Source organism: Rhinolophus sinicus, linkage group LG04 (genome assembly GCF_036562045.2).
Source record: "Rhinolophus sinicus isolate RSC01 linkage group LG04, ASM3656204v1, whole genome shotgun sequence".
In the NCBI taxonomy this organism is placed as follows: Eukaryota; Metazoa; Chordata; class Mammalia; order Chiroptera; family Rhinolophidae; genus Rhinolophus; species Rhinolophus sinicus.
Window position 1 is genome coordinate 140,979,290 of NC_133754.1, and position 20,181 is coordinate 140,999,470.

The 20,181-nt window shown below is 40.7% G+C and overlaps 1 protein-coding gene across 2 annotated transcripts in view; it reads right to left on the reverse strand.

The window, feature by feature from the left end:
• Positions 1–15,050, reverse strand: part of DOCK8 (dedicator of cytokinesis 8) — a 192,190-nt gene extending 177,140 nt beyond the window's left edge. The window contains exon 1 of one of the 2 annotated variants that reach the window (XM_019730243.2): positions 14,629–15,050. In XM_019730243.2, the coding sequence (XP_019585802.1) occupies positions 14,629–14,681 (53 nt within the window). In that variant the 5' untranslated portion in view covers positions 14,682–15,050. The remainder of the gene's footprint in view (positions 1–14,628) is intronic. The other variant, XM_019730266.2, reaches the window with a different exon arrangement.
• Between the last annotated feature and the right edge of the window lie 5,131 nt (positions 15,051–20,181).

The window sequence follows — 20,181 nt, forward strand, 5'->3', positions numbered from 1 at the left end:
GGTGTTATTAATATTTCTGTTCTGTTCTACAGATGAGAAAACTAAGATGCAGGGAAGTAAAATAACTTGTGTAAGATGCTACCATTGAGGATTAGTGGAGGTGGGACAGGAATTTGACTTGTTTGTCTCCCAAAATTCTGACTTGAATGTCTATACTGTTTTCCTTTGCAGTGAGGCCTTTGTGAGTTGTTATTATCACTAGAACTATTAACATGAATAAGGAAGATTGATTTCACAGATTATTAAAATGACTGAAAGGCAAATAAACAAGGAGTTTCAACAGAACCAAAGTGAACCAGTCACAAAAAGTAAAGTGATTAACTTCTCGTCAAAATTTTCCTGTCATAGACGGGAGGTTGGGCTACTTGTATGACACCATAGCTCCTCAAGTGGGAGTGAACGTTTTAGAAGGCTTCTTTCTCTTACATCAGAAATATCTGGTTTTCTGTCAAATGAAATCTTACTTGTAGATCAATCACTCAAAAGCTGTTTAAAAATATCTTAATCTTGTGGTTTCTCTTAAATATTTTAAAACTGACTGTTCTCAGAAATAAATGGCTGAGCAACTTGGCTCCTTATCAATCTGCGGGGTTTCTAGAAAGTGTTCCATTGCACCTGGCACTTCTGGTGTCCTTGGTTGTGACTAGATTTTAATTATTATCTTTCCACTATCAGCCACCCTGCCTTACAGAATAATTGTGCCTTGTGTTCTTACTGTCCCCTCCTTCCATCTCAGGTGCTTCAGCCGCAGGATTTGGTTTTTGCTTCCCTTGTGGCCTCCACACCCATATCCCTGTGACTTAGACCACATGGTTTTTATCTACCTGCCAACAGCACAGAAAACCAGGCCCATACATGTTTACTGAAATTTTGTTAATGGCTCCTTTGTGGCACAGATAGCTCTCTGACTCCCAAAGATCCGTGTTCCCCTCTCAGAGTGAAGAGCAAGCCTCAAACTTTAGCATCTCCAGGAATGTGAGTAGAAGTGATGTGTGCCACTTTTAAGTTGAGGTATTTAAGAACGGAATGCATAATCCATCACTCTTTTCTTCCTGGCCACTAGCTGAATGATGCCAATAACCTGAAAATCACAAGACAGCTGAGCCGTAGGTGGAAGCAACCTGGGTCCCTGAGTCACTGCTTGGAGGAGAGCCCCTTGACATGCATCAAACTGTGACATGAATTTGAAATAAGTTTTTGTTGGGTTCATCCACTGAGATTTTGGGGTGACTTTTTACAACATTTAATTTACCTTGATTAATACTGGACCTATAAGCCCGGATATCCCTCCTCATTAGGCCAGGGTCCTGGAATGAGATGAGTTTGAATCTGCTACAGATATTAATATGGTGGATGTGCCATGATGCCACAGTGGGAGTTCTGTCACTAATTCATACCCACAGCAATTGTTAGCAACTATGCAGAGACTACTAGTTGTCTATCAATAGCCATTATCTCCTTCCTTCTAATTCAACCCTAGTTTTGTTGAGGGTGGCAATGTGCTAGCTAATAAAACTACATTTGCCCACCTCCCTTGTAGGTAGAAGTAGCACAGATCTTACCAATGAGACATATAGCAAATACCTTTGTGCGAGTTTCTGGAAAAGTTCCTTAAAAGGGAGCAAAGTTAGACGGCATGCCTCTTTTGTCTTCCCTCTGCGTCCTGTATTAAATATTCTTCCCATGCATAAAGTGTCAGGAGCCATCTTATGGATGAGAGCCACACACTAAGAATGGTGGAACAAAAAGACACAAGGAACCAGGGTCTCCAGTGATATCTTGGGTTATTATACCCAGTCTGGATGATCCACCACTGGAATTCTTGTTATGTAAGAAAATAATTAAACTCCTACTTTGTTTAAACCAGTTTAGTGGGATGGTCTCTTCCTTCCAACAGCTGAAATCAATCCTAACAGATATAAGGGTAACCCTTCCAAAACAGCCCATGGCACATATCTTCCCAGAAGGTTGGTCTCTTTGCCTCCCTATTATATTCTTATCTTCCACTCACTCTAATTCTTCCCAGCCCTGAACTTACACTGGACCACAGCAGTTACTGAGTTCCTAAGCCCATTTGGTAACTCTTGAGGATAAAGTGCTCTCTGACTCTTTACTTAGTCATTTAATTTAGCCTCAACTCCTGATCCTTTGAGTGACACATAGCAATTTTCAAGCACCTTCTCTCCCCGATATCCTCAAACTGCTGCTTCATCTCTGGACCAGACAGCTCTGCAGTCTGGGCTCCATCAATGTAATTATGGGATATAAGAGAAGCCCAGGAAGTTATTAAGTTCACTCCCCTGCCTTCAGGCAGGGCTGTGTTTAGCTCTTCCAGACATATAGCTGCCTTCCTTAGGCCAAAAATGTCTCTCACAAAGCATGACTCATTGCTAACTTTGAAGTAGTCACTTTAATCTGCTCTCAGTTTCTTTCCCAGTAAAATGGGTATTGTGATCTGAGCAGGGAATGACAAGTCTTCCTGCTTAAATGTGAAGTTTGAAATGGGATATGATTACTTTCTTTATTGAGCACTATAATATTTGCAGCTCCTCCCAAGAAGAGATTGAGTCTTATCTCCCTACCCCTTGAAGCTGGGTTGCCTTGTGACTTGCTTTGACCACTGGATGTAGCAGTAGTAACACTGTATGAATATGAGTTATAGACTAAGCCTCAAGGAGCCCTGCAGCATCCTCTTAGAATGTCCCCTCCCCCATGAAAGGAACACCGAGCTAGACCATTGAAGGGTACGAGACCATGTGGAGAGGGAAGGCAGGAACCAAGGCCCTGGATATGTGAGTGAGGCCATCTTAGATGCTCCCGCTTCAGTCGAGCCACCGAGTAATTGCAGTCACATGAATGGCCACAGCAAGACCAGCAGAACTGCCCTGCTGAGCCCAACTCAAATTGCCAACCCACAGAATCATGCGAAATAACAAATTGCTGTTGTTTTAAGTCACTAAATTTGGGGGTAGTGTATTATTTCCTAGGGTTGCCATAACAAATTACCACAAACCTGGCAACCTAAAACAACAGAAATGTATTCCCTCACTGTTCTAGAGGTTAGAAGTCCAAAATCAAGGTGTCAGTAGGGCCATGCTCCCTCTGAAGGCTCTAGGAAAAACGCCTTCCTTATTTCTCCTCGTTTTGGGTGGTTGCCGGCAGACCTCAGTGTTCCTTGGCTTGTGGTGGTATAATTGCAATGTCTGCCTGTCTTCATGCGGCCTCTTCCCTACGTGTCTCTGTGTCTCTTGTTATACGGACATCAATGATTGGATTTAGGGCCCATTCTAATCCAGTATGATCTCATTTTAACTTGATTACATCGACAAAGACCCTATTTCCAAAATAAGATGACATTCACAGGTACCAAGGCTTAGGAATCTTTTGGAGGAACACAAATCAACTCATCATAGGCGCTTAGTTAAACAGCAAACTATGACTGCTACCGGTACTCTTTCCTATAATTTTTTGTACTTCAAACTTAGGAAGATAAATGTAAAGATAATAAAATAGAAATGACCGTTACGTTCTTAAAGATAACACATAATACTGCCAGTGACAGCTTCAAAAATCTCCCAGTAAGAAAATACCTAAATAGAATATTTTACTTATTGTTAGGAGTTTTAATGCTAGTGCAAAGCAACCCTTGTTATATATTAGACAGTATCAGGTATTCTAATACCTTTACCCACATGGAAGACTTATTTAAGGGGAATAATACACATGCTTTTTCTCTAAGATCAGAGCACACTCTGTTCAGCGCCGTGTGTTATATCTGTGTAAAAGTCAAAGCCTTGTCAGAACCTTCTAATTACCGTTGTTCCACTTCTTTTCTGTCTCATCCAAACTTTTTAAAGGAGTGGTCTCTACCAGTTTCCTCCATTTCCTCTGCACTGACTCCCTGTATAACCCTGGGAAATCTGACTTCCTTCCCCACAATTCCACTAAAACTGCTTTTTCAGAGGTTTCAGACATTGACTGTCAAGGCAAATCCAATAGCTCTTTCTTTGTCCTCATAATTTGGCGCTGACCTTTTTAACTGCCCTTTTTTCATACTACCTCAGTCAGCCATATGTTGGCCAAATTCTTCTTCCTCTTTTTGTAGCTCTTCCTTCTTGTACTAACTGGCAGTGACACTTCATACACACCCATTCCTTTTCTTTTCCCACTATACTTTCCCACCTAGAAAATGTGTCCATTTTCTTTCCTACCCCCACCTCGCTGATGACTCCCTAATTAATATTTTCCATCCTGACTCATCATTCAAGCCCCCAGCCTATATCTCAGGCTGTCCAATAGAACTGTTGCATATTTTATGCTCATCTGTATTAGTTAGGGTAGGTCCGGTTAACAAATCATCCAAAAACCTTAGTGGTTTATAAAAACAAAGACCTCCAGAGAGAAACTGTGGCTCTGCTCTAATTGTCTTTACTCTAAATGCAGGCTGACAGATCAGCCTCTGTCTGGAACATTGGTGGTTGTATAGAATAGGGAAAGGATGAATGATAAAGGCCAGACTGGCTCTTAAAGATTCACTTCAAAGTGACCACATCATGTCAACAAGGAGAAAGGAAAATCCACTCACGGGAGTGCAAATATGTGTAAATGTGCAGTCTACTGTAGTCTCTTAAACAAGAACTCTACAAAAGAAATATATCATCATCCCAAAACTAACTTTAATTCCTAATTTTGATCATTTCTCATTGGCACCATTTTCATCCAGTCTTCCCAGAATGGCAATCTTGATGTTATCTCTTTTATAAATATACTTCCCCAATTATAAAAGCTGTCTTGGAAGAAAACTTGGAAAATATACATACATACATGTACCTCACAGACAAGTAAACAAAAATATCAATAATACCATTACCAGGACACTTATAACATGTTGGCATATGCCCTTCTGGTCCACTTTCTATCATAAGTATTGCTCTATCACCTCCATAGGGAGATATACACATATTCATTTTTCAATTAAAATGGTATCATAACACATATAGCTTGTGGCTGTTTAAAAACTTACCAAGATAATTTCAATATTTTCTTTTCCTCCCTTATTTAAAAATATCATCTATATGGTAATATATGCAAATTTAAATACCCAGCTCTGACTTCTCTCCTGAGTCTCACATTCCTAAAGAAAACCACATAGTAGGTAATTCCATTTGAATTTCTAACATGCATCTTAGATTTAATATATCCCCAATTAAACTGTTGATTTACCCACAAAGGCTTCTCCCCCTCTGGTCTTTTCAATCTTTGTTAAAAGTATTAATATCTACCTATAACTCCATTGTTGGAGACATCTTGATTTCTCTTTTTTTCCCATTGTCCCCAACTGCACATGTAATCCATCAGCCTAATCTCCAAAATACATCCCAGAGCTAACTGCTTCTTTTCCTCACTATTCTCAGCAATCTGGTCCAGCGTCCCCGAGGACGCTGCACTACCTCCCAACTTCTCTCCTTCGTCTGCTTTTTGCTTCTCTGTGTGGTAACCAGAGTGACCTTTTAAACACAGAAGTCAATTACATAATGTCTCTGCTCTAAAACCTTTCCCTTGCACTTAGAATAACATTTAAACTTTTTCCATGGCTTATAAGGCCTTTCTATGATTTGGTTTCTGCCTATTTTTCTCTTCATCTCTACTGCTCTCTCCCTCATTCACTCTACTTCAGACACACTGGCTCTTTCTTTTTTTCCCCAATACACCAGACTTCTGCACCAGTGTGGCACTTACTTATTCCCCTGCCTGGTCTTGGCTCAGAGTTATCGCCTCAGGAATGCCTTCCTTAAACATTCTCTCTAAAATATCCACACACCCCCATACCCCAAATATGGCCCTTCCACATTCTCTGCATAGCACTTATTTTATCTGATATTTCCTTGTTTATTTCCTGGTTTATTTTTTTATTGTTTTCCCATTGGAAAATTACTTTTTTTAGAACAAGAACTTAGTCAGTCCTACTCATGACTCTATGCTCAGCACTTAGAACACTGTCAGGCACATAGTAGGCTACAATCAATATTCATGAAATGAACACATGAACACATATGCAATAGCTTCTCAAGTCCAGCTGATTCCCTTTGAAGTCTCTATAGACACAATCCCCTTTCTTTCCATTCTTGTTACCCCAGCCCAATCCCAGACCCCATCACCCCACATCCAAATGACTGCAGCTCTCTCCTTCTCCCTTGTATGCAAATCCCTCCAATCTATTCTGCATATTGCTAGTTATTCTTCCCATTATATCTGTTTCATCTGTCCATCACCTCCCCATCCTTCAGAGTCTGGCTGAAGTCTCATCTCACCTTCCAGGGCTGCTGCAACTACTTGCCCTCTGAGCTCTGTCAACATTCCTGCCTATAACTCTTACCCATCTGCACAAACACCATCTCCTGTGTCCTCTGTCTTTTGCATTTATGTTAACCTATTCGTTCCAGATGAATTCTGAGAGCACATAATGGCTTGTTTGGGGTTTTGTTTGTTTCTCATGATGCCCAGAGAAAGGCATAAGCAATCAAAACAATTCTTGTGGAACTGAATAAAGTTATTGTAGAGGGAACAAGACACAATTGGTAAATTGGTTACTCCTTCTAAAGGGATTCTATGAGGACAGGTCTCGATTTGGAAGGAAAGAGTAAAATGCAAATGCATGAAACAAACCAGCCAGAGTGTGAACAGGGAGACAAAAATCTTGTTCACACAGAGAACAGCTGGCCACCATTGTCTTGAAACAACATTTATGTTAAATAGTTGGATAGAGTACATTTTAAGTGGACTTTGAACCTGAGCTTTTCTACTGGCCTAAGGGAAAGTGGGCTGTCATTCCAGTATAAATTACTGCCAGCTGACTAGCACCCTTTAGGCAACTCTAGCTTGCCTCCCTAGTGAACTCCGAAGCCCAGCCAGTAATCTCTTGATGAGAGCCCAACATCTTCCCTGGAGTGCCTTCAGTCCACCGCAGAGAGCTGAGTACAGAAAACTCTACCAGTTCCACCAACGAGAGGGTTTGCTGTGTGCTGAGTATTGTCCTGTGCCGGAGTACTAAGGGGAAGCAGAGATTGGGGGGAAAGCATTTCTCCCCGTTGGCATTCTTCCCAGTTGGTCTAATTTGAGGTGAGGCGCAGTGGAGGACCACCTCTCCCTGAACAGAGGCAAGTCATGCCTGACCAGTCATCCCAAGGACAAAATAACCACATACAGACTTTTGAGCAAATACCACACCCTCTTTTGCTAATCCACATACTTTCCCTAACCAAATGTCCAGGCAATGAGACAAAATCCTTATTCTGTTATTTATTTTAAATAAAATTAAAAACATATTATTTGAAAATAAACACATTATCAACTCAACTGCTTATCTCAGGTCAAATGAAAATCATGGGTACATTTATCTGATGGAGAAAAAAAAATTGTTTATAAAACTTCTTGTCAAGGCAGCACTCCTCACCTATAACTTCAGAGAAGTCAGTTGAAAGAAATGAATGGAGAAAAGGCTGGCTGATGTTTAAGAAAATCACTATAACCATCAGTTACTGGTTTCGCTTGACAACATATAATGGTTTGCTGCTGTCATTGTCCATGCCTACAGATAATTTATTTTGTATTTTTGAATAAAAAGACATTTGTACATTCCTGATGACTAAGTGCAAGAGCCATGTATCAATGTACTGCTTTCAACTTAAATCACTGAGGCATTTTTACTATTATTCTGTTAAAATCAGGATTTAGTGCTTGCCATCACCCGATGAGAAGTTAAGAAGCAGCCTTTCTGTGGAGATTAAGAATGTGTACAAAGAAGAAAAATATCCAATTATGTGACCACCTTTGTGTAATAAAAGTTTGTTTAAAGTTAAAAAAAAACAACAACAAAAAAAACTTCTTGGCCATTCTAGTAAATGAGTAATATGACCATAATGTAAGGAGTCACTGAAAACATTACCAGAATGCACACATCTAAATAATGTTGTTCTTTACAATTTCACACAAGAAGTGCCATATAATTTATTCTGATAGAGCTGCTTTCCTGGAATCACTTTTGGAATTCCTCTTTGCAATTGTTTTCAGGGCTACTTGAAGAGGCATTTAAAAAACAGCTCCATTATTTTATAGTCCCAACTTATCTTTAACTCAAACTGATATTACTTAATTTCACAGGCTTGCTTGAATATTAATGACTTTGGCTCATTCCTGAAACCATACAATATGTTGTTTATAGATATGTACACACACGCACACACAATAAAAGTGCAACTTAGGGTTAGTGCTGGCCTCTGAAAGAGGAAATGAGAGAATAGGAATGGTGAGCAGAACAAAGGGCGACTTCACATTTTTCTGTGTTAAAAAAACCCCAAACAGCCAAAATGTAGTCACTTTTGCTAACCTACATCACCAAACCAAAACTTCAAGAGTAACCTGATTGCAGTTTCAGCCTCTTTCAGAAGTGGAATTTTAAACCAATCAGTCTGAAATTTCCTGGTAAGACCCACTGTCTTCCCCTAAGGAAAGGTGTCCTTACCTGAAATAATCCACTCCTTTAACTTCTTAGTCCCACCCTTTTCCTGCCATCAAAACCTTCCATTTTGTACAACCCTTCAGAGCGCACTTCTAGCTGCTAGATGGGGTGCTGCCCAATTAATGAATTGCTTAATAAAGCCAATTAAATCTTCAAATTAACTCAGATGAATTTTTTTTAACCTCTGTAATATTCTCCTTTTTAACTTAAAAATACCTAAAGCAAAAGTGACCAAATGTTCACATTTGTTAACTCTGCCCACTGACCAGAATCAACCAATGTTAACATGTAGTCACTTTTGACCATATCATTATCTGGTCCAAGCTGCTTGCTACCTCATTATCTGTATTTTCCATATTTTAGACACTTTCCAAGAAAGAAAGCAAAGTCTCTCTCAAAGGAAAAAGATTTCACACCATTGAACTTATTTTTAAAAATAATTGTACTCCAGTAGATGAGAGCAATTCTAACAGAATTTCCAAAAATGTTTTAGCTAGTGCTATTTAGATAATGCTATTATGCTTAGAATAAGTGGCAGGACCCCCAAGATGACCACTTTGAAGGCACAATACCCAGTATGGCGGGCTAGGAGTCAAGGGAAGGCGCCTTCCTTTTCCAGTCCATGATTTTGGGTTAATCTCTTGTTCCTTGCACGCAAGGCGGTGACTTGCTTATCTTTGTATTTCCAGAGCATAGAACAGTACTTAGAACATAGTAACTCTTAATAGCTGGAGTGAATGAATGAATGAACGAATAAATTATCCAACTAACTAGCCTTGGACTTATAAACATACTAACTCATCCATGTGCCAGAAAGTCAAGAGATGGGAGGAAGTAGAAAGGGTCCATTATTTTACAGTTCTGCGTTTCTTACTCTAGTTCCAGTTTAACCTGAATATCATTGGGTAACCTGGTTGTTCGCCACTGAAAAGACTTAAGCGTTCCTGTTTCTTAGCCTTCTCCAGCAAGAAGTCTGAGTATTGTCACATGCCTGCTTTCTCAAGGTCCCTGTTAAAGAGGATGGAAAGGTCAGGTGTTGTTAACATCATCCCATTCCATCCATAGCTCTGTGTGGGGAGTTGAGACAGAAGACCTAGTCCCCTGAGCTCCACCTCTCTCCCTAGGTAACCAACCACATGATGTAATAATATTTTCTTTTCCATGTAGAAGTAAACAGTAGCTTCACACAGACATGGGAATTGTCAGAGCTCAAAGAACTCAAACTGAAGAAAATTTCACCCTGGCAGAAGGTTATTTCAATTGCACAAGGTGCCTGAAGTTCAAGCAGAGCTTTCCCTAGAATCTGAAAGAAAATGATTCTGAGTATGAAAGACCAAATTTCAATTGCCGGAAGCCTCTACGGTTGGTCATTGGTCTAGAACACAACAGACAAATGAAATAATTCCTAAAAGCACCAGACACCACTCTGCCACCACTACTAAAAACAGCACTATTACAGTGCAGACATACATTTACACATATGAATATATATATTTCTATGCTTGCATCATCTTTGCAGACAAAGTTAGCAAATACTTCTCAGGAAGATGTCTATACCTTCAATTTGTTCTGGTCCTCATGTCCAAAAGTATTGGGCTTGCTCTTGAATGCAATCTGTCTTTTTAGCTCCTTGTTTTTATCTTCCAGAAATCACTCAGTAATGATGGTTATTATATTTAATATTTTGTTCCTTTTCTACAATGATGAAATGAAGATACGTCAAGTTCCTAACACAATACTTAGCACGTAGTAAGTATTAAATGTTACTTATTGTATTATTATTTTTAAATGAAACTGAGATGGCAGTTATACTGGTATAGTAGTTAAGAAAGAGGATACCAGAGCAAGACTGCCTGCATTTAAATCCCAGCTCTGCTCTTAATTAGCTACTTGTGACTGTGGACAATTTTCATTACTACTCTGTGCTCAGTTTTTCCATCTGTAAAATAGAAATAGTAATTGTTCACCCCTACTTCATAGGGGTAAATGAGTTATACTCATATACTATGTAAAGACTTAGACTAGTACCTGCCACACAGTAACCATTATACAAGCCATTCTTATTTATTCCTTTCAATCCTGAATGTCCACAGGCTCTTTAATGGTTTTTTTGCATTCAGCAATTTCGTCCTCTTTACCCAATGTCCTTATTTTACTTCTATCTTTGATCAAGTTCTACAGCTATTCTGTTTGAACTGAAATAAGATTTTGTTTAATGAATTCTCAGAATATTAGTAACGCTATTTTTTTTATAATCTATGAAAACACTAAATGTCAGTAAGGGAAAAATAAGGTAGTTGATAAGAATTAGTGCTCATACAAGGACTGCATTATCATATTTAATGCAGAAGTGCCTGAAATCCCAAATGCAAACATTATCATGAACTGCCTAAATAAGATCTAATCTTTCCTTTGTGCACAGGAAGTCAGCGACAGTTAAGCTGAAAGGGAGACAAGTATATAACACTTATAAAAAACTAAATTTTGCTCTTCCATCTCAGAAAAATGCAGTGATGGGGTGTTTTCTCTTGTATCTCCCTGAGCTGCAAGGTCTAGATCAGGGGTGTCCAAACTGCGGCCTATGGGCCAACTGCGGGCTATGCTCCATTGTTCATTGGCCCGCAGCAAATTCCAAAGATACATTTAGTTTACTTAAATAAACCAGGTGAGGCAATATGTACTGCACCTCGAGTGAGTGGCCCAGCTGTCTATGTATTTTACCGAATATGGCCCTTGGTGAAAAACGTTGAAAAAAGTTTGGACACTCCTGGTCTAGAGAAATGGTTAACCATAACAAGTCATCCAATTACAAGTGGTGCTCAAAACAAGAGAAAGTCCTATGCGATGATTTCCCACACATGGAACTTTAGGCTTCATAAAAGCATGAGAGATCCAGGGCAATGATGGAGGAATGGGCACTGGTGGACATTTCCAGGTTCCTCCTTCACTTTGGCCCTGCCCCTGTAGTGGGCAATGCTGCCTGCAGGAAGCCACAGAATTGGGGAATGGTGGGGACATTCTTTCCCTACTGTGAGGTAGTCTGCTCACTCTTTCTTGAAGTTGGTATGGACCAATAAAATTTTTAATATATCAGATTTGAATATTTCCTTAATAGGAAGCACATTAATTTTACCCACAAACTTTTTTTTAAAAGGAACGTTTGTATCATGCTGAGTACAAAGGTGAAAGCATATGAACCCATGAGGAATGTACTAATGGCCATATTTCAACACTGTCTTACTTTTGTAAGTTGATCTATTTTTAAAACTAGTAGGTAGGGCATGCAAGGGAAAATATTTTCTTTTCCAACTTCAAAACTGCAAAAATTACATTGTTATACTTATTACATTGTATACTTATTTAACACTAATCAGAATACAGAACAATTTGCCAATGCTGCTGCTAAAATGATTTTTTAAAAATTAATTCTCTGCTTGCTTTTAAAGGAAATTCTTAAGATAAATGGTTCAAAATAGCTCATGCTCAATTAAGACCACAGTCTTTGGAGTAGTTTATAATCCTAGTTGCCACTTCGGTTTGTGTGGCCTTAAACAAATTGCATGGCCTCGTACAAGTACATCTCCAAGCTTCATTTTCCTCTTCTATATGAGACTTCATGTGAGTCTCATAGGATTTTTGTAAGGATTTAATGATATAATCCATTAAGTACATAAAGTGTCTGGGACATAGTGATTGATAAATGGTAAATTTTAATATTATATTAATACTAGGTATACCCTTATTAATCCACTCTTTGAAGCAATAATTTATGCCAACCTCCTTAGCATAACTCTTCCACCCCCTACACAAAATGTTTCAAAAAAGAAACCTCCAAATAGGAATATCCAACCTTTATTCTCTCCTGAGTGTTCAGGAACCTTTTATTTTGTAACTCGAGCAGGGCTCTTTCTGGTCAGGTTGCATCACACATTCTGTTCCACTGGGTGTGTTTGATATTCTCAGCACTGGAATAGAAGGTATATGACGGAGAACATCCACCCCATGGCAGCTCCAACCAGCCACTGGCATCGTCATGCCCAACCCAAGCTGGTCTTTGTATATGAAGTCCTCCAACTTCAGCCTTCCTTCCTACTGTTCTTCCTTAGGAGTTCAAAGAGGTGAGAATAGAGATGACGGGGACGATGATGAAGCTGATAGCAATGTTGCTAAGAGTAACTAACACTCATCCTGAGCCAAGGACTATAAACACTTTGTACATATTATTTCACTTCATCTTCCCAACAGCCATAAGAGGTAGGTACTACGATGATCCCTATTTGAAATACGAAGAAACCAAAGCTAAGAGAGGTTAGAGAGCTTCAATACCATGACCAGAGTCACGTAGTTAGTTGGAAGCAGTGAGTCAATCTCCAAGCAGATCTGATTCTAGCCAGGGCCTTTATTCTTCACCACCAGGCCACACCAACCCCACTGCTGCTTTCATGACTACCTAGAGCAGGGGTGTCCAAACTTTTTTCAACGTTTTTCAGCAAGGGCCATATGCGGTAAAATACACAAACAGCCGGGCCACTCATTCGAGGTGAAGTACGTATTGCCTCACCTGGTTTATTTAAGTAAACTAAATATATTTTTGGAATTTGCTGCGGGCCAATTAACAATGGATCGTGGGCTGCAGTTTGGACACCCCTGACCTAGAGGATAATTTCAGGTCCTGCTGCTCTCCTCAGATTAACTCCATCCTACCCACAGTCTCTTTCTGTCCGAGTCACATTTACTGACCTCATATTCACAAAGATGGAGGAGCAGCAGGTAAAGCAAGAGGTACATCCATCAATAACTTCAGTTTGACCCCACAACCCTCAAATGAATTGCCTATCCTGGTGTGCAAAAACCATGAAAACGAACAAAAAAAATCCCGATAGGGAGATCTCTAATGTACCTTATGTCTTTTTGGTCTCCAACATGCATATACAGTACACATTAGTAATGAAACTCATTTTCAAGATGAAGAAACAGGTAAGAGAAAGGGTTTGCTCACAGCTACACAACACATAGGCATAAAATCACCTATGCAGCTCAATATGCTCTCTGGAAGTCCTTACTGCCTCCATATTCTGGACTTCTAACGCCTTCTTTCAAACCTCTTCACACACTAGCAGCACAGAAAGAACTCTTGTGAAATCAGCCTTTCATAGGCTCAGCTAAAAGTCTAACAAGTCCTGGGGCAGTGAGAGCGGTAGAGCAACAAGTTGACCCTTCAGGAGTTTCGTATTATCTTTTAACCAGACAGTCTAGATTTCTCAGGGCAAGACAAACACGTCTCCAAATACTTGTCAGCAGTTTTCAGTGAAAGAAAAACTGCAGTTAAAGCACCTCCGGTGAAAACTTTGAGCGGTAAATGCGCTTACATTTAATTAATACAATTTTGATTGTGAATTGGATGGTGAGTTGGATCCATGTCCTTAGTTCTTTGCTGGAGCGCTATAAAAGTAAAAATATCAGTCTCAGGCCATTCCTTTTGTTTATTTAAATGGAGAATTTTAAAAATCACTTTTTCCACTTCATGGCTCGTTTGGACCAGGGAATAAAAATAGCCATGTCAGCAGGAGCCAAACTTTTTCTGGAAAAATAAAACGAGACGGGAAAGAACCCTACTCAGGACAACTGAAGTCTTGAAGCAGCTGCCTCGGAGCAAAACTCATTTCAACCACTTCTTTTCTTGCCCCTTCTCAGAGCAGCCTCAAAGGAAGGCGCAATTTATAAGACACTCCGCGGCGTGCCCAGCACAGCTAACCCCCTCCCTTCACACTCCTGGGCCCGGCCACCTGTCAGAGTACCGAGGGCGGCGCAGCGAGGCAGGGTGGGGGAGGCGGCCCGAGAGGCTGCTCAGAAAGCACCCTGGCAGCTAATAACTAGCAGGATGGCTGGGATTCTTGGAGAGGAGCGGGCTGAACTCGGCGCGCGGGCCACTGCGCGCTCAGGTGCCCCACCGCTGCGGCTTAGGGACCGGCGCTCCCGGGGTGTCAGGCGCGCCCGGCCGCGGACTCCCAGGGACTCGGCCGGCGGCAACCCCGGAGCTGCCCCGGCGCCCGCTCGGCCGGCTGGGGCGGTGCGGCCGCGAGTTCGCCGCGCCGCGGGACGTGTCTCACCTGTTCATCTTGAGCACGAACGCGCGGCGGTCTGCGCTCGGCAGCGTGGCCATGGCGCGCCAGTGGCCGGTCGGCCTTCAGGGTTGCGGGGTGCAGACGGCTGGGGCCCGGGGCGCCGCAGAGCCGCTGCAGAGCATGCCGAGCGAGACGCGAGCCTCATCTGTCAGTCGTGGCTGGAAACTTCCGCATTTCCACCTTCAGGGCTGAAATCACCCTAGGGGAGGGCCCAACCTCGGAGCCCAGCCACCGGCGCCCGGCCTGGCACGCCGGGAGCGACGGGCGAAGAGGGTGTGGACACACCGCGGGACTGCCCTCCGGATGCTGCGGCCGCAGGCGCGCTCTTCTCGGGGCCCTGACCTCAGGCAGGAGGGAGCGCGGGCGGTTGACAGGACGACCACTGAGCGAGGCCGGAAACTCCATCTGCCCAAAGCCGCGAAGTTGCCAAGGCATGTGGGCAAGAGGGGGGAACCCGCGCCTTCCGCCCGCCCCACACAGTTGGTGAGGTCAGGAAACCAACGCCGGAATTCTTAACGCTAGGCCTTATTAAAGAGTCACACCATGCCTGGAAGAAAGCAGATGGAAAACAAACCGACCAACCAACCAACAAAAGGAATCAGTGGAAACTTTGGAATACAAATCAACGTTTGCAAACCGAATATCCATCATGCTTACTGGAGTGCCTCAAATAAATATGATGAATCCATCCAAGGAATGAACATTATGTGTTACAAAAACAGTTGTGTGTTTTTTTTACAACCTGGGCATAAATGCTTTTCTTCAGGGAAATACTGTGCACAGTCTTCCTGTGATTCAAGAATATGCTGCAGCCCTGTTTGTTTCAGACTGAGTCTACTAGTAAGAAACCCAACCCAAACTCAAAAATATCAGAAAGTCCCAATGCTCACTGCAGTGGAAAAGTCTGTTTATTTCAAGTCACTGGTTTGCGCCAAGGTTTGTTATACTAAAGCACTCGAATGCCTCTATTTGTCATCTTGCCCTTAAATAAAATACTAAAGCAAGATATATTTGGTTCAAAGCTGTGCTGCTGTCCAATGTGGCAGCCATTAGCCACCTGTGGCTCTTGACCATTGGAAATAAATGATGGTTAGTCTGAATTGAGATGTGCTGAATGTGTAAAATACACGCCGGATTTTGAAGACAGTACAGAAAGATTAATGCAAAATATCTTGTTAATGATTTTAATGTTGATTACATGTTAAATTGATACTTTGATATGTTAGGGAAATAAAATCTATTATTAAAATTAATTTCACCTGTTTGTTTTTCCCTCTTGAAAACGTGGCTTGCATTAAAGAAAATGTAAAATTACATAGTATATAGCTCATGTGGGGGTCGATTATATTCCTATTGGACAATGCTGGTTTTCAGTTTACAACCTAATACTAAAATGCCTGAGCAACTGAATTCAGTCTATTCCTGATGTCCCTCTTTTCACTGCTTTTGGCTGCCTCGGGTAGTTTAGCAATACTACAAGAGCTGGTTAGGTAACTTTTCCGCCCAAATATCAATGCCTTTAAGCATATAAGACAAAGTTTAGTCTAACATTACATAGGCTATGGAACAAGAACCAAAGAAAGGAAAGCTTTTTGAAATGTGGAGTTTCTAACTTTCAAAATTCTCCTACGTATAATATAGTTACTGAACTGAGATTTATAAGTGTCGGGAAAGAAAATAATTTTCCTTCTCCTCTTCTAAGTTCTTCTGGCTAGACTAATAATCAAATTAATGTAAGACAGATTAACTGGAGAAAAATAACCAAATTAATTATATTTGCAGGGTGTCATGCGGGGTCTCTGGTCCCACTCCCCACATAAGAACGCGGGACATGGTGAGGCCAAAAAGCAACACCCACGGAGCCATAGATAGGGGAGTCATACCACTATAGTCCGCTCCTCTCTGCAATCTGTGCTTGCTAGCTCAGCCACCATCTTCTTGCCAGCCCCCATTTTTGCTAGTGTAGCCACGGCAGTTACATTAGTGGCCAATGGCTCACTGGTCACAGCTGACGGCCAAGTAGCCACAGCTGATGACTATCCAATCACAGTTGATGGCCATTTACTACCTGAGCCAGCACCTTTCCATGTGAGGCTGAGAGCCTGGAAACTGCACTCCTGGCTCTGTCCCCACAATATGTATATATGGGGGTTCCACAAGAATATGGGGTTGGAGGGACAGACTGGGCAGTTGAGGTTTATATGCCACCTTGAGCTAAGGAGAAGGGGGTTGTGGTTTGGAACATCAAAGGGCGGGAAGACAATTCACATGGACATGGAAAAGCAAATGTTTGGTAAATAAGTGTTTGCTGGGTCATCTTTAACTATGGGACACAGAGAGGACATTGATCAAATGGGCCTTGCTAGGTTCCTCAATGTCTGTCACACACTAGTTCATATTAAACTATAGTTATCTGTGATGATATCTGCCTTCCTGGAGAAGGTCTTCAATCTAAATTCCTTTAGGCAATTGGAGGAAGATCAAGGTTTTTCCTGAGTTTTCCCTTTCTTAAAAATAACCAGCTTAAAATACTCAATATCCCAAAAGGCATATTTTGGGGTGGCAAACTCTGCTCTCCTTCATGAGTAAGCATTTAGAGAGAAAAATACTAAGAGAACAATTCTGTGAGTACTTCTTCAAATTGGGACAAAATAGATGATTCATAGAAAATATTTTAAACCAGAGTCTTCAGTCCACTGTGTAGTAAGTCAGCCTTTCACATGGGCTTCTCTGAGGTTTTGAATGTTTGTGATATGCACTTTTAAACACAGTGAAAATATGTTGATTTCCATACAAACATATAAAAGGTAATGAGAGTGTCTCAAATTTTCAGAATTTGAAATCAAGGAAAACGGTTCCTTTCAGTGGGCTGGAGGGAATCACACAATCTCCCATCTTATGTCAGCTCATGCTGCATTCTACTTAGTATTTGGTACCCAGCTATGAAAATTAGGCCAGGATTATTATCCTCTATGCTTTCAATTCTCTGATGGTTAGAAAGGACTCCAAGTTTCCTTAACAGCCTTTTAATGATTCAACATGAATGTGTCATCCATTAATTCAGTCAAATGCCCATTTTATTATTTGTTTTATTTTTTAAAGATGTGTATTAAAAATATAGCTAACATATAATATTATATTAGTTTCAGGGGTACACCATAGTTACTCAACATTTATATACCTAAAGAAGTGCTCACCATGAGAAGTCCAGCAACCATCTGACACCGTACTATGCTATCACAATATTATTGACTATATTCCCTATGCTGTATATTACATCCCCATGACTTATCAAATGCCTATTTTAATATTTTATCTGCTCTTGGATACATTCACAGATCGCTGGCAAGTTTCAAAAATAGCTAAGTGCCTTGCTTCTGCATTTTCACTACCGCTTACTTCCCTATAGTTGGGCTTCTCTCCTCCTGCCCCCTCTGTGCAAAGCATACTCTGAAAGACTTCCTTCTTTCCACACCTTACGAACTTTCTTGGCTTTCCTCCTTCTCTGCATCTTTGTACAATTCAATTTTGTTTTTCACCTTCATAAAATACCTCCCTTGACTTCTATGACAGATGTTATATCAAACATCCCAAATTTTTCTCTAGTTTCCCCCACATCTTCTTACCTCACCAGAAAGCCAATCTCTTCCTTTACATTACATCTTACCTATTTCATTTCACAAGCAATTAAATAACACCTTATACCAGGGCCTGTTCCAAGCTTTTGACAAACATTAATTAATAACAACCATTAGGTAATAACGTTATCCCCACTTTCCAAGTGGGAAAACTGAGGCTAAGAGAGGTTAAGTGACTTGTCCAAATTAACAAACTAGTAAGGGACGGAGTTGTTTCCAATCCTGAAGTTTTGCCTATCTCCCAGATATTTCCACTCGAATATCTTCAGACTCCGCAAATATAAAACTAACTATCCCTCCATACTCACCCATTTTTGTTGGTGGCACTATTTCCTCGTTTGCCTGGTTTAAAACTTTGGAGTCATTTAGTGGGGGAAAAGCAGAAAATCTCCGTTCTGGCTTCAACTTTTCCCTCCTGTGTGATCCTGAGCGAGTCACACTCCCTGTTTGGATCAGAGTCCTTGGTCTTAGCATGACATCATCCACTTGCCTCCCTGAACTTGATGAATGCGTCAGCTCTAACTTCTTCCTTTTCTTTACCCTTCAGATCTAATCATCTAGCAAGGCCTGCCATTTATTCTTCACAAACATCACTCCTTTATAAATGTCACTGTTGTCATTGCTTTCATTGTGGCCTAGCCTTTATAAATTCATATCTGGATGACAGAAATAAGATTTAAAATGGCCTCCTTGCCTGTAGCTTCTCCTTATTTCAGTTGCATCTGACTCTATCACTGCATTAATTTTTCTAAAATGTGTTTTATCATGTTTTTTCCCTGCTTCATTGACTTTGGTGGCTTCCCATAGCCTCTACGACCAAGTGTGACCTTCTCTAACTGGCTTATAGTGGCTTCTTCACTTCATGTAACTAGCTCTATCCCTTTCTTCTCCATTGAAGTAGGGAAGATCTCCAACTTGCCCCTAGAGAAGGCAGTGTTCTTCTCTGCCTGGGGCCTCCTCTGCTTATGTCATTCTTTCTGCCATCCTCACTTGACATTCTTCAAAGTCTGAGTCAAGTTGTTGAGTCCAACCTCTACCTGAAAGAGCATCTCTTTCAGTCTGGCAACACCCTTTAATTAGTTAAAAAGTGTAGGTGGTCACCAATAACACAGTCTAGTGGAATGCAAGGTCCATAGGACTTATAGAGAAAAGTGTGACCATTTGCACATCTCCTTACTTATGCCCCAAACCATTCAAGACCTCCAGCAGATTTTGTTCAAATGTCACCTTCTATGGCCATCGATTTAACATTTTAATGCCCCTTCTCTAGACCAGACACTTCCTAACTCTTCTTTCAACTTCGTTTTTCTCCAAAGCAATTATCACTATTTGACATACGAGTACTATATATTTTATTTCTAGAATATAAGTTCTGTGAGTGCAGGGATTTTTGTTTTATTCATTGCTCTATCACTATTGCCTTGAAAAATGCCTATCACATAGTCAGTGTTCAATAAGTACTTGTTAAATAAATGAATGAATAACTAATTGATCAAGTATTGAACACAGAGCAGACACTCCATATAAAGTGAACTTGAATGAGAATGGCCAAGTTTCATATGTCTTTCAAAAGGAAGTAAGAATCTATTTTACTCTCTTGAGTATTTCAGTTGTGCTGTTCTATGAATATCTTCCGGCTCTATTTTGTATTTATCTCTTGAGTTGAGAAATGAAATGAGCACTAGCAAATAAATATCTTAATTGTTGTCTTATAACCGAGGACAGATACAGAAAGTTTTGTGTGCTGGTATTTAAAGCCAGCCATAGCTCATACATTAGAATTTGGAGTTCCCAATTTTCTCCACTTCACTCCTCATATTGTTACAAGAAATCTGTAAATATGAAAAGAATAAAGATTAAGAAATTTTCTCTTAAAATTATCATGGTGAGATATATATAT